Raw genomic sequence first — 12,875 nt, 5'->3', positions numbered from 1 at the left:
AGTTACTTAGCAGAGATTTCAAATGATTTGAACATTATGTATCTTGGATTTGGTTCTTGTTTTGTAAGTATAGGCGTGGTGAGAGATTTGTGTGTCACAGTTCGTTATGGGAACATACAAAGATAATACATGCATTATATTATATTAAAGTAATAGTTAAGACCTTTAAGTCCTGTGGACAATTATCTGACTTATTGTCAGTGATGAACTGTGCCCAGAAAAGCTAGGCTTTATGTTTGAATGAATTATTATGACTTTAATGTCAACTCACTCACAAGCAGGGCTTCTTTTATTCACCAGGGACAGCTGACTGATGGGAGTCATGTTTTACAGCCACTAACAACTTGAAGATAAATGCCATCCCACGACTAAACAGGAAACCAGCAGGGACAACCCATCAGACCACATAACCTGAAAAGGTCCACCCATTTCTGTCCTAAGTTTTCCCAGAAATCCCTGCAGCTCACTCACTCTTGCATTCCAGTACATCAAAACCTGATAACGGGCTATGAAAAAGCTAGTTTATAAATCTTATTAATTTTGAAATGCATAATTATTTACATGGAAGAATTTGATTATTTACAAGTATGGGAGCGGCTAGACGAAGCTCTTCCCGTGCAGCATGAGGCACTTCCTGCAGGAATACTTTATTATTCCTGTCAAATAACCATGTCATGTCAAACTGCAGTGTAATGGTTATTGATCAGTACTGGCACGAACCACTACGGAAATGTTAAGGTTAGAGTTGAATGACGGCAACAGTCCAATTGAGATCAGTTTGTCTCATTGATCCAGTCAGAATTAAAATATTTACCTGAACAGGTAGGATATTGATTGTTCAGAACATCTCACGGAACCTCACCAGAATAGATCTGAACTGTCCCTTCAAGCTCTTGTGTAAAGAATACGTTGCTGTAACGATGCATGAAGTGATGCGTACCTCAGGTGCAGAGACTGTGGGTTGGAAATCAATCTGAATACATGGAGTCTATTGTTTCCATATGTTAGGTGGGACTTGGAGAAACCTAGATCAGCATATTTACAGTGACTTGAGGTGCTCCTTCACCTCCTGCAGACAACATTTGCAGGGTTAGACATCTGAGTTATGTCAACTGTTAATGACTATTTATGATCAGCTGCAGAAATACAGTTTTTAATGCTTGCCAAATGTGAACAGGAGATGCAGCCTTACACCAGATGCTACTTCCATCTCTGCACCAGTCTACACTTTGCATTCACGCTTCTTTTTTATCGAGAAAAAAAAAACCACACCACTTGTTGCAAACAATCCTTTTATAGTAGCACATGTATGAAAAGTACAGAACTTACAGTAAATGCTGCTACTACTCACTACAAATATTATTGAGCACATCAAGCTGTTAGACAAAAGTGTATTTATTGTTTTTCAGATATTTCATGAGCTGTTTTAGGCCTAATGAGCATAAAACCCTCTTAGTCACATTATTTTTTATGGCTCTACAACAAACGACATAAAAATTGTCAATATAAACAATTAGATGGGAGGATGAGAAGCTAATTGAGTAAAAAGAGCATTCCTCGTGCTTAAATTGCTTTAAGGCACTGATAAAGAGTAAAAGTTTCCAACCTAATGAAACGTCACTGGTTTTATTTCCCAATTATGACATTTCTGTAACCCTTGACGTGACTCAGCTTGTTACTATCGAAGTCCACGACCAGCTTCCTCAGCCCGGCATGAGTGGGAGTGAAGTAGATCTTAACTTTGGCTTCTTCTCCAGGCCCCACTGTACAGCCCAGCCTGCAAGGTAAATATTTAAGTATTAAAGTTGTGAAAGGATTTATTATGGTTCCACCTCTGGAAGATAAATTACCCCAAACAAAGAACTAATACTTGTAACACTTTATGGAAACGATGCAGAGGGTGCAGGAACAGGTCACATGACTGAACACACACAAACATTTTGTCTGACTTTTTTTTAAATAAAATGGACAATAAATCTTTGCCTAACTCACATGATCCACTAAAAGTTGAAGGAGTTACATTTGAAAGGCCTTTTTTTTTTTTTTGTTCTATCTAAGTCTCTGTGCATCAGTCCTGACTGATGCATTCAATCCGGATGCATGAATGATGAAGAGTGCAGCCACCGATCAATCGTGCAACAACAAAACATCTCTCAAAGTTCGAATGTCAAAACGGGAAATAATACTTGTTTAAACGAGCCATGGGTTGAATTTTCTTCCTTCCTACTCGGATGACTCGCTGCTAAGTTGGACTCAGACATAATCATACAACCTCTCAGAGATGACGCAACCCCCAGTGAGGTTTGCCCCCTCGATGCTGAAGCAGCAGTTCTCCAGTGGTTCTGGTAGAGGGTTCTGGACGGTAATTTCTGCAGCCAGCTTCCGATTCTCCTTGGGTTCACCCAGGATCTGTGGAGCACAGCCACTCTGAAGTAAATAAAGACACACTGTGCAGGTACATGAAGAAATCTGCACCTGTGTGCACATCGTCTTATAGCTTCACAGTAACACAACATAAATACATTCGAAGAGTAATCTATAACTAATACTGAGCTTTCAGCACTTTAGTTGGCCTCAAAATGCTTTAAAAACTGCAAAAGTCACTGAAGATAACATAAATAAATGTTAAAGTGAATGGACACGCTCTGTGAAAGTGTAACTGGAGACTGAGGTCTGAGAAGGACTGATTAGAACTCCATGCTTTGCTCAATAAGTTCAAACAATTTCATTATTTTAATCTCTTTTGATCCGGTTTCTTCCATGTTGCTTGTGTGTCTCAAAGCACGGCACTCTTTATAATGAAACTCATCAGCATTTACTCCACTTCTGCAGTATGGAAGCACAAAGTTTGTAACTATTCAACTGTTTGAAGTCCAGTCCGAATGGCCGTGCTCAGTAAGTTTGCTTCTGTCATTTGAACAGTTATCTCCTGGACTTCAAGATAATGATCACGTCTGCCTGTATCCTCCCAGTCTAGTCAGACTCCCAACATTAAACAGTTGTGGTCCTCTTTATATTAGAGCTTGTCTGCTTCAAATGTTCTACTGTTAATGCACAGCTTGTTGTTTCCTGGAAAACAAACAAATGATGTAATCTATAACACATAAAGCTTTATTGCATCACATTTTTACAACTGCATTTTATATCATATTGCATTTTTATAGTGTCTATGAGATTATTGATAGTGACTCAAGAAGTGGGTCAAAGGTGGTTCTTTTAAGGGCAGATTAAGCATTAATATAAAAACCCATAAAGATGTACAGAAGACTGTTCAAGGCCTATGATAGGACACTTTAAATATGAGGGCCAACAACCCTTTCTCTCATTTTTGTGCTTCAATCCTTGGTAAAAGTCAGGACACAATGGAAGCCTGCGACGACTATAAAAACATTATTTGCAGCTGCTGCTTCCACCCTGTTCTCTGCTGATAACAGTAGATAACAGTGTTCTCCTTTTGCTTTCTGCACCATCAGCCTGTCTGTTTGGTACTCACTCTAACTTTGATGTCAGGATTGTCCAGAACAATGTTCCTCACAGCCAGTGTGGCCTCTCCAGTGGAGTAGTCCAGCAGCAGAGCAGCCAGACGGATTAAGTTGTCCTCTGTGAGCTGGCCACCATATTTGGAGTAATTCAGCCTAAGTGCAACTCGCTTCTCTAAAAGAAGAAACATTCAGAGTGTTTTGGTTTAAAAATAGCTGGCGGCACGTCGGCGACGTACGTGGTGACACGGCTCACCTGCTCCAGGAGAGAGCGTCACATTGAGCAGGTCTTTGAAGCCACAGTTCCCTCCCATAACCCCGCTGTAGGACACAACGCAGGAGCCAAACACCAGGCGGCACTTCTTCTCACGGTCTGTGCCGTTAGCCACAACAGCAAACACATCGAAGTCGCAGCCCTTCTTCATGTCTGACGTCACTTTGATGCTGAGGTGGAGGCCTGGATCTGGAGTCTCCTGCAGCAGCTTGTTTTGGTGGTTGGCCTTTTTGAAAGCCTCCCGCTCTTCAGCCGAACCTGGGAACGTGAACGCACCACGCAATAAACGTGTTCCTAAAAACCACTTGACGTGACAAGCTGGTAAAACTTTACGTGAAGGGCAACAATTGTCTTGCTGTTCTGTTGTAGATTTATTGAGTTCCAGCTGTCTGACACATTAGACCCTGGAAGAGTTTAATGTTCAGAGGAGTTCATGGTCATATTAGCAACAGCAGGTCCTGAGAAGAGAAACAGGCTCAAACTATAAATCCTCCTCCCTTGATCTTGACACTTGGTATGAGGCGTTTGTACTAACGTCTTGTGTTTGGCTTCAGCTAATATGGTGCTGTGCAGTAAGGCCACACACTGTTTATATCTGTCCGAATGACGTCGTTCAGGATGGTTTGTTATAATGCTGCTTAACAAAAAAAGAAGTTTTACAAGATACTTTTTCTAATTTCGTCTAGTTTAGCATTTATCCTGCTAAGGATGTCAAACGTTGAGAAGATTGACAGCTGTGTTTAATGTTTCCTCACTGTAGAGTGATAGATTACAGATTCTTTGGAAATGGTCAAATAGCTCTTCTCAGATTTACAGACGGCAGCAGCTGCTTGTCTGACGGCTCATGTCTTTCCTCTGTCACAGAGTTAACACACACCTGAATCCTTCACACCAGAAAGCTGCCTCTGCTTTTATAGTTGTCATAAAACTTGAAAAGGACAGACTGGTCACTTCAGAAGTGATCTGTCTAGTAGTTATCAAGTTTCTTATCAGCCGAGACATCTTTCATAGAAAAGGCCAAAAGTCTTCAACAAGGCAGGTGAAGGTTAAACGAGGACCAGTTTTTTTTTTTTTTGCCGTTCTTCAGAGGAATAACTGTTTGACAAAAGGGACAACAAGTTGATGTGAAAGAATGCAACATATCAGACCTCTGCACTTTGGAATGACTGTTTAACTTGTTGCCGTTTTCTTAACATAACATTTGTTTTATTGACTTCAACTTAAAAGCTGGATCTGATAACTTTTTTTATGACCCGACGCATAAAACCACAGCAATGACAAAAGATGTGCAGTTTGCAACACAACATACAGCGGAGTTTGCTACCTTCAGGGTACTTGTAGAGATGAGTGATGTCTTCTTTGGCGTCACTGCCGACGCTCTTGGTGCTGATCTTCTGACCCACCACAGTCGATGTAGTGACGTTTGAAGTGCTGCCGTCTTTTTTCTTCATGAAAGTGACAACGTCGGCATTGACTTCAGCAAACACAAACGGGGCGTCGTAGTTGAAGGTGAGCTCGCCTTCCTTGATGGCCTTGAGGGGAACGGGTCCGCAGCAGTAAACACCTGGGATACGTGGAAAACATCAGAACCAAACCAAGAAGAAGAAGAAATATATTTAAATGATAGTATTTGTCACCTTCACTCTTCTCCTGGGGCGTGGGGTCACTGGCCTGCCAGCCGTTAAACTCAGGTTTGAGATCAGGCCTTGTCATCCAGCTCTCCACCCAGCAGTGATAATTCCTGCAGACATGAACGCACCATAACTTTCAATGTATGAAGGACATTCTGCTGCAAAGAAACCACTTCTACTCACTTTATCTGTGAGCAGTTATAAAAACCAGAGTTAAAAGGAGTTCAAACCAGATCATTTCTTTGGACTGAATGAGTTCCCCGTTTTCATTGACGTAGCGCTCAATCACCAGGTTGCTGTTAGTGTCGTGTGCAGACAGGTAGTTGGTTATGACTCGACAGGGGATGCCCAGGGCTCTGGAAACTGATGGCATCAATAATAACATCATCGTGATACTCATTGAGGGTCAGACTGTCATATAAAACTGTATTTTTACACGTGATCCTGTATATTGTGTATGTTAGACATAAATAAAATGTGTTTCCTCTAAACAGGCCATCAAATTGAACCTATCCTATCTTACCTGAGCAGGCCACTGCAGCAAACACCCAGCACTGTCCATAGCGAACAGGCTGACACGCTTCTCTGTCCCAGTTACGCAGAATTTCAACACTGCCCCGCCAAAACAACGGACTCACTCCTCCATCATAACTGCCTTGCCATTTTCCCAGCAACACCCCTTTGTCGTCATTACAGTTCACCTGCCAGACAGTTTTCACATGCAAAGTGAAAGGTTATTGATAAAAGAAACATATTTAAATATAAAAACCAAGAAATGATGACGTGTGAACAAATTAAAATGAGTAGGCTGTACCATGGCACTCAGCACCCGGGACACGTAGATGGGATTTCTTCTCCCCGAGCAGTCTTTGCCAGGATTACGCAGACATTTGGGGTTTGTATCCAGAATTCTCAGACAAATATCCAGGATTCCACTTTCAAACTGTATCAACATCAAGCAAAGGAAGTTTAGTCTTTATTGATCTGTCAGCAAAAACAATAAAAGCTGTGAAGAAACAGTTTAAGAGAAACACATAGAAAAAAAAAAACCTTTATAGAATTATGATGTGAAGAGTAAAATACAACTAGAGAAATTGCATTTCCTGCAGAAATGCAGTATGAATGCTTATTGTAGAAAAAATAGTGGAAAAAGAGCTGAAATTAGCTAAAAACAAATGTTTAATTGTAGCTGAAGTACAAGAACAAGCATAAGTTAGCGGAATAAAGCAGAAAGAACACATATTTCCTGAATTGGGTTTAAATAAGCAGAAATGAGCATAAAAATAGGAACTTAACTAAAAAAAGCTAAAGTTAGTAGAAAATAGCTGAAAATTTGCTGAAAACACAGAAAGAAGAAGGAAGTGGAAGTAGCTAAAATTAGCAAAAAAAATTTGTGGAATTAGGTGAAAAAGTTAAATAGTAACTGAAATAGCAGAAAAAGCTGAAACTAGAGGAAAAAGCTTAAAGGAGTATAACAAGCTGAAATGATCAGAACAAAGTTAACTGGGCTGAAAGTAGCAGAAATTACCACAAAAATCTTGAATTGATCTGAAAACAGCTTAAATTAGCTACAAATTAGTTTTAAAAAGTAGCTGAAAAGGTAGAACAATGTTAAATAAGCATAGGAAAGCAGAAATAACACATTTGCCCAATTAGGCGGAAAGAAGCAGAAATAAGCACAAAAAGTGGAAATTATCTGAAAAAAGCAGGTTACCATAAAACAGCTGAAAAGTAGCTAAACAGCAGAAAGAAGCTTAGTTAGACAGAAGGAAGTGGAGAGAGCAGAGGTGTGCCCAATTAGGCTTAAAGAAGCAGAAATAAGCACAAAAAGTGGAAATTATCTGAAAAAGCTGAAATTTGCACACACAAAAACCACCCAGTTGAACAGTAGCTAAAAAAGCTGAAAAAAGCTTACATTACCAGAAGGAAGCAGAGAGCACAATTTTGCTGAATTAGGCTAAAAAAAAACATTTAAATTGGTGCAAAAAATGTGGAATTAGCTGAAAAAGCTAAAATTAGCATGAAAGCAGCTAAATAGTAGCTGAAATGGCAAAAAAGGCTGAAAACTACAAAAATAAGCTGAAGGGCGCATAACAAGCTGAAATTAGCAGAAAGAAGTTAGAATAAGCACAAAAATGTTGTAGTTAGAAGAAAGGATCTGAAAGGAGCACACAACAGCTGAAATTAGCTGAAAGTAGCTGAATTTTTTTTATTAGCACAAGGAAGCTGAAAGAAGCTGAACCGTAACAAAATGTGAAAGGAGCAGTAACAGGTTGTAAACAGATCTAAAGACGTGAAGGATGTAAAATGAGCTCAGTTCATTTTCTATGAGAAAAAAAAATGGCAGAAGAGGCTAAATATTTCAAAAAGTTAAAGTTGCACCAATACTAAATATCATAGCACCGTTCTCCTGAATGAGCTGAACATTTTGTTTTATGATTTGTTGAAATAGCACAAAAATTGTGGAACGAGTTACAGTAGATGCCTAGAACCGTACGGAAGACAAATGGATCACAATAGTGTGAATGCTTCATAAACATTCACACTATTAGGTGTAAAATTAAGGCTTGACACCTGCAGTACCAAAGTGTACCATCATGTTAAGGTATATGCAATATATAACATCATAAATTTATTGGTGCTTATTGTTTCTCTCTTATCGGTAAGAGAGCGATTTAAACTCCTTCACCTCTCTGACACAGTGCTGGCTTATCTGACAGACTGTGTGTATGATGTAGAGGGGCTGACAGTGTCAGTGTTGGTGTTGGTACCTGGCCAAAATTCCAGGGAGTGGGAATGGGGCGTTTGTAGTTGCCCCGAAATATGATTCCATCCTGAGACAAGACGTACTCTGCCAAACTCTGCTCATTGTCCATGTATACTGCATCCCCTGTTGCCAAGGCACAATACAAATAATGTCCTCATGCATGTTCTAACCCGAACGTGACTGATGATGTAGTGGTGTTCGTTTCTTTGAAACAAATTCCTGAAATGCTGAAGCATTGCTTGAGGTCACACAATAATTAAGTTTATGGCAATTTTCATGTTTGATTTGTTCATTACTGTTCCTGAGTAGATCTTATGAGGCAGCTTCACACTGCGTGTTTGCCCACCTGGACACCAGGGGTTAAAGAGCAGAATGAACTCAATGCTTGCCGACTGCCCCAGGGTGAGTGTGTAGCGGCCAATGGGAGCATTGGGAGCAGAGCAGATGGACAGGGCTACCATGTCCCCGGCGGGACTGATTACGGCGGCGCTCCAGCAGGACGTGTCAATGGTAGAAGACAGACCGAAGCGGGCCCTGGTGCCATACTGCTCAGAGGGCTGAGGACCTGTATGAAACAGAGAAAGTGTTTGAAAGGAAGAAGTGACTTCATAAAAGCTTTTGTTTTTATTAAACCTTTATATATATACAGGTTAGTTCCCATTGAGCCTCAGGTACATAAGAGACCTGTTACATACAACATACAGAGTAGATGAGGAAAAGAGAACATGAGGATGGAAGAAGTAAAAAAAAATCATGTCTCACACCATGTGGCCGGGGCACAATGTAACAGATGCAAAAAAGACCTTGCAACATAAACAGCAACATACAATGACATCATAATACATTTATGCATTGAAGGTCAACAAAGGCGGTGAGTTGTCCATGGACACGCCAGAAAGTTCTAAAGTTCTGATAAGATGTTACAGTGTCTATCAGCGGCACAATTCTGATAAGGACACAGATGTCTTCAGGAAGGTGGTGGTGGGGGGGGGGAGGGCAGAGCTTCTTAGTTTACGTATCCTTCAGGAGCAATTTGAGATAAGTTGGCCTATCCAAGGGAGGAGTCCAACTTTAGATAAACAACAATTGTTTTGGACAGACAGACTCTACTGACACGTCTGCCTTCATTTCTGCTGGTAAACTCAATGGTGAATCCAAACAGCCAGATCTGTGGACATTGCTGTGCTTGTTAGCTTTCTCCAAGGTGGAATCCTTCATGCCGGCAAATCCTAGGAGCTGCAAGTGGCCCACGATTCTCAGAAATCGTGTCCAACTTAATTAGTCTGAGAGTTCGAAGCACGGAGTAACCTTTCATATAAAGCAGGTAGCGTTACTAGTGTCAAACTGCTGCCGACGTCTTCCTTTATAGCCAATAACCCAGGTATCCGCCAATTCCAAAAAGCAGAAATCCTGCTATCATAAATCCAATTATGTATGCATCTTCTACGCCCTCAACAGTCAGGCACATCATCTTCCAAACACCCCAGGAATCCATGACATATCCAGCTGCGTGTGTCCCTTCAGGGCATGAGGGTTCTCCTGGACCCTGACTTCTGGTAAAAAAAAAATTTTATCAATTGCGTTGAGAGACCAGCTGACCAGATCCATAATAAATTTAGAATCAGAAGATGTGTAAAGAGAAGCTCTGAGGAGGTTCACAGGACAAGAGAGCAGAAAAGCAGGAGGGAGGGAGGAGCGGGTGAAAGCGACCGTCTTCGTCGAGAGCGAAAGAGAGTTTGAGCTGAACAAGTGTAACTCTGTGTTTTCACAGCTCTTTCTCAGTTTGTTTCAAACTTTTATATATTTGTGCATGAGTACTTGGCCTTTTCCACCCAGATAAATCAACTAAAGCAGGTACAAATATTTGGACCACCTCATCTTTACTGGCAACAATCGTTTAAAATATGCATTTGTGTACAACTTGATAGTGTTATCTACAGTTCTGCACACGCTTCCCTCCTGGCGAGCAACGCTTCCTGTTGCATCCGACGTCGTGCGAGTGTCTGATAAAAGTCTTCATACGGGTTTCTTCCAGTGAAAACGGAAAAGAATCAAATGGGTTTCAGTTTTTGTATTCTGGACATTTGAGCATTTGAGGCTTCCAGCAATAACAGAGCATTTCTTTTGTACACGCTTGAGTTAACAATGGAAAACAGAGCCCATCTTTTAGCTACAATATGAAAGCCTTCATTTTTTTCCATTAACGCTGCTGCTCCCTTTCCCTTTCCACTTTCGAATCGATAACAACAGAGGTAATGTCAACAAACACTCAGCAAGAGGTGGAAAAGTGTACTCTGACTTCCTGCACAACAGGAAACAAGCTCCGTGCTTTTCTGTTAACGGTCTGACAAAGCTTCAACGCAAAAATGTTGTTTCAGTGACCACGGTACAGTACAAGAAGAACTTTCACTAGAAGGAAGTTGTTTTTGTCCAATAAAGAAATTAGTCAAAGGAGCTAGCACCTGTTTCTGCTATGCAGTCAAGTGAGCTGACGCCCAGCTGGAAGCTCCCAGATCGAAGATATAAGCTGATGGTGAACGTCTGGCCTCGCCTCACGATGAGCCGGTCCACCCCGTTGAGATCAGTGCGATGGTCACAGTTGTTGAAGTCACACTCCAGGTTCAGGTGATCGATGTCCAGAGCTTCAGTGAAGAGAACACAAACATGGCATGACTTAAAAACAGTGGATATTCTTTTTCAAACATCATGTCGCTCTCTCGTATGAGATCAGAGTTTATTTAATTGCGATTCCAACGTTGTGTTTGGGTAAAAAGTTACATTTTGACTTTACATATTTACCATGTTGAAGGAAAATATATAATTTGGTGAAGATCCCAGTGCAGGAATTTTCATTTCATTTACAGAACACAACTTGTTTTTTTTTCAAGTTCCATGTAGACTTTGGTCAGGTACATTCTTGTTCCTTCACGGCTGAGCATAAGGCTCACACTTGGAGTAACTCAGTCACTCCCTGCACATTCACCCTCTCTGGGAGCATGCGATGACAAATAAAGTCACACCCTTTGAATTCCCGTTCGAATGAATCGCCAGGGTCCTCTGATGCAACCCTCGCTCTGTAAGTGAGCATCTCCCCAAACACTGGGTCATTGTGTAAAATCAGCCAGTGAAACCATCGCGAGGAGGTGATGTCAAGTCTGGGCTGCAAACTGAAGCGAACAAAGACGGAGCTATCAAGACTTCCTGCTGTTTTACATGAACCCGTACTCTCAGAACTGGTCTGGGAGCCGGGGTTCTTTTTTTTTTTTTTAACTGATCACGGTCCAAGAAGTAATTGAAGTTGTTTAGGCTTTTCTTAATTCGTGCAGTATGAGCTGCCCAAAACTACGAGAACAACCCTGGAGAGCAATTATAGTTTAAGAGGTTGCTGAAGAACCATCTGGTGGATAAAGCTTTACTGTAAAGGCAGGAGAATCCATTAAAACCAGTAAAGAATCTGAAAACTATTACTAAATTAATGCCATGTGCAGATCTGTAGCTTAGATCCATAAGGAGAAAAACAACATGGTATATATGTGATGTTTGGGAGAAAGACACCAACATTAAAAAAGAACATCTCATCAACAGCTGAGTTAGTTTAAAGTGAAGCAGCTGCAGCCCGCCTGCACACATACGGTGCACCATCAGACATCCTTCACCTGCAGCTAATTCCTCACCCTTACTATAAAACTGAAACGCTTGTGTGTTTTTCTCTCACATGTAAACACGGTGCAAAAGCCACTGCCCTTCCAAACACGCCCCCTCTGACACAAAGACACACTCTCACCATCAACACTGAGACCAGTGTGAACCTCAAAAGGACATTTCCACAAAAAAAACTAGCTGACATAGTACGATCAACACCGTTTTAATCCTGGAAATACCGCTGTGCAAACAGCCTGAGGAGAAAGAAACTTTCAGTCCTGCAGGTGACACCCACGCTCACCTCAGGTCTCCACCTCAGACACTTTAGGACCGAATGAATGCTTCTATGCATGTGCAACAAACGGAAACTAGGTGTCACTGGTGTTTGGGTGCTCAGCAATTTAAATGCTCCAATGGACAGAGTTCTTAAAGGGTAAATAAAATATATATATAGACAGGAGAAAAAGCTCTCATCAAGAAGTTGTTTTGCTTTTATGACATCCAGGGTGAAAACTTTTAACCTGCATGAACTTTAGAATGTTTATTGCTCATGGGTGGCGCTTCATAAATATTCGGACAGGGTAATAAATCTGGATCTGCCTTTAAATATAGAATCAATAATTGGACACTCCAGCTGCTCTCAGCTGCCATGTTAAACCTCAAAGTCCCTGAGCAACTGCAGAGAAGGTGATCTTTACATGTTCAGATGTGACCGTGAGAAGCTCTCCTTCCAGCGCTGTGTTGCAGGAGTGGACAGTGAGAGAACTGGGTTTACTTTAGGAACTACGCCTTGCAACTTGTTGATGACAGCAAGAGATGTGGGTGCAAGTTTAACCCTGCAGGAGCAGCACGGACCCACAGCACTGACTCTGTGCACGCATGGCAACAGTGGGGATGTAATAACCGTCACGGGACATCAGCAGTCATTTATCAATTTCATGTTTTTAATAGAACAGTACAACACTTTGGTCAAGGAAGTTGTTTTAATTAAATCTGTGTGAAAATGAACTTGAACACAAAGTGGAAGAACTTGAGAACCTGCAGCATAGGTGCTGAATGTTTTACTTAAATGGGAAAAACAA

General features: G+C 41.1%; 1 protein-coding gene across 1 annotated transcript; it reads right to left on the bottom strand.

Annotated features, from left to right (window-relative positions):
• Nucleotides 1-1,626: 1,626 nt before the first annotated feature.
• On the bottom strand, nt 1,627-11,149 carry tgm2b (transglutaminase 2b). The gene is made up of 13 exons (XM_037679108.1): nt 11,135-11,149; nt 10,614-10,824; nt 8,498-8,716; nt 8,156-8,274; nt 6,199-6,327; nt 5,908-6,085; nt 5,615-5,747; nt 5,391-5,494; nt 5,078-5,317; nt 3,736-4,011; nt 3,494-3,654; nt 2,273-2,409; nt 1,627-1,777 (listed from the first exon to the last, which is right to left on the bottom strand). Exons 1-13 carry the CDS (start codon nt 11,147-11,149, stop codon nt 1,627-1,629), a joined length of 2,073 nt encoding a protein of 690 aa, XP_037535036.1.
• Between the last annotated feature and the right edge of the window lie 1,726 nt (nt 11,150-12,875).

Source organism: Nematolebias whitei, chromosome 7, assembly GCF_014905685.2.
Source record: "Nematolebias whitei isolate Nwh7 chromosome 7, NemWhi1, whole genome shotgun sequence".
In the NCBI taxonomy this organism is placed as follows: domain Eukaryota; kingdom Metazoa; phylum Chordata; class Actinopteri; order Cyprinodontiformes; family Rivulidae; genus Nematolebias; species Nematolebias whitei.
This window is presented reverse-complemented; position numbering and strand designations above follow the sequence as displayed.

Bases quoted from the DNA above. Each gene is read 5' to 3' on its own strand.
- tgm2b (XM_037679108.1), bottom strand. The intron at 5,748-5,907 runs GTAAGATAGGAT...TGATGCCATCAG, and splicing joins TGCTGCAGTGGCCTGCTCAG to TTTCCAGAGCCCTGGGCATC. The intron at 5,495-5,614 runs GTTTGAACTCCT...TCATGTCTGCAG, and splicing joins CAGTCCAAAGAAATGATCTG to GAATTATCACTGCTGGGTGG.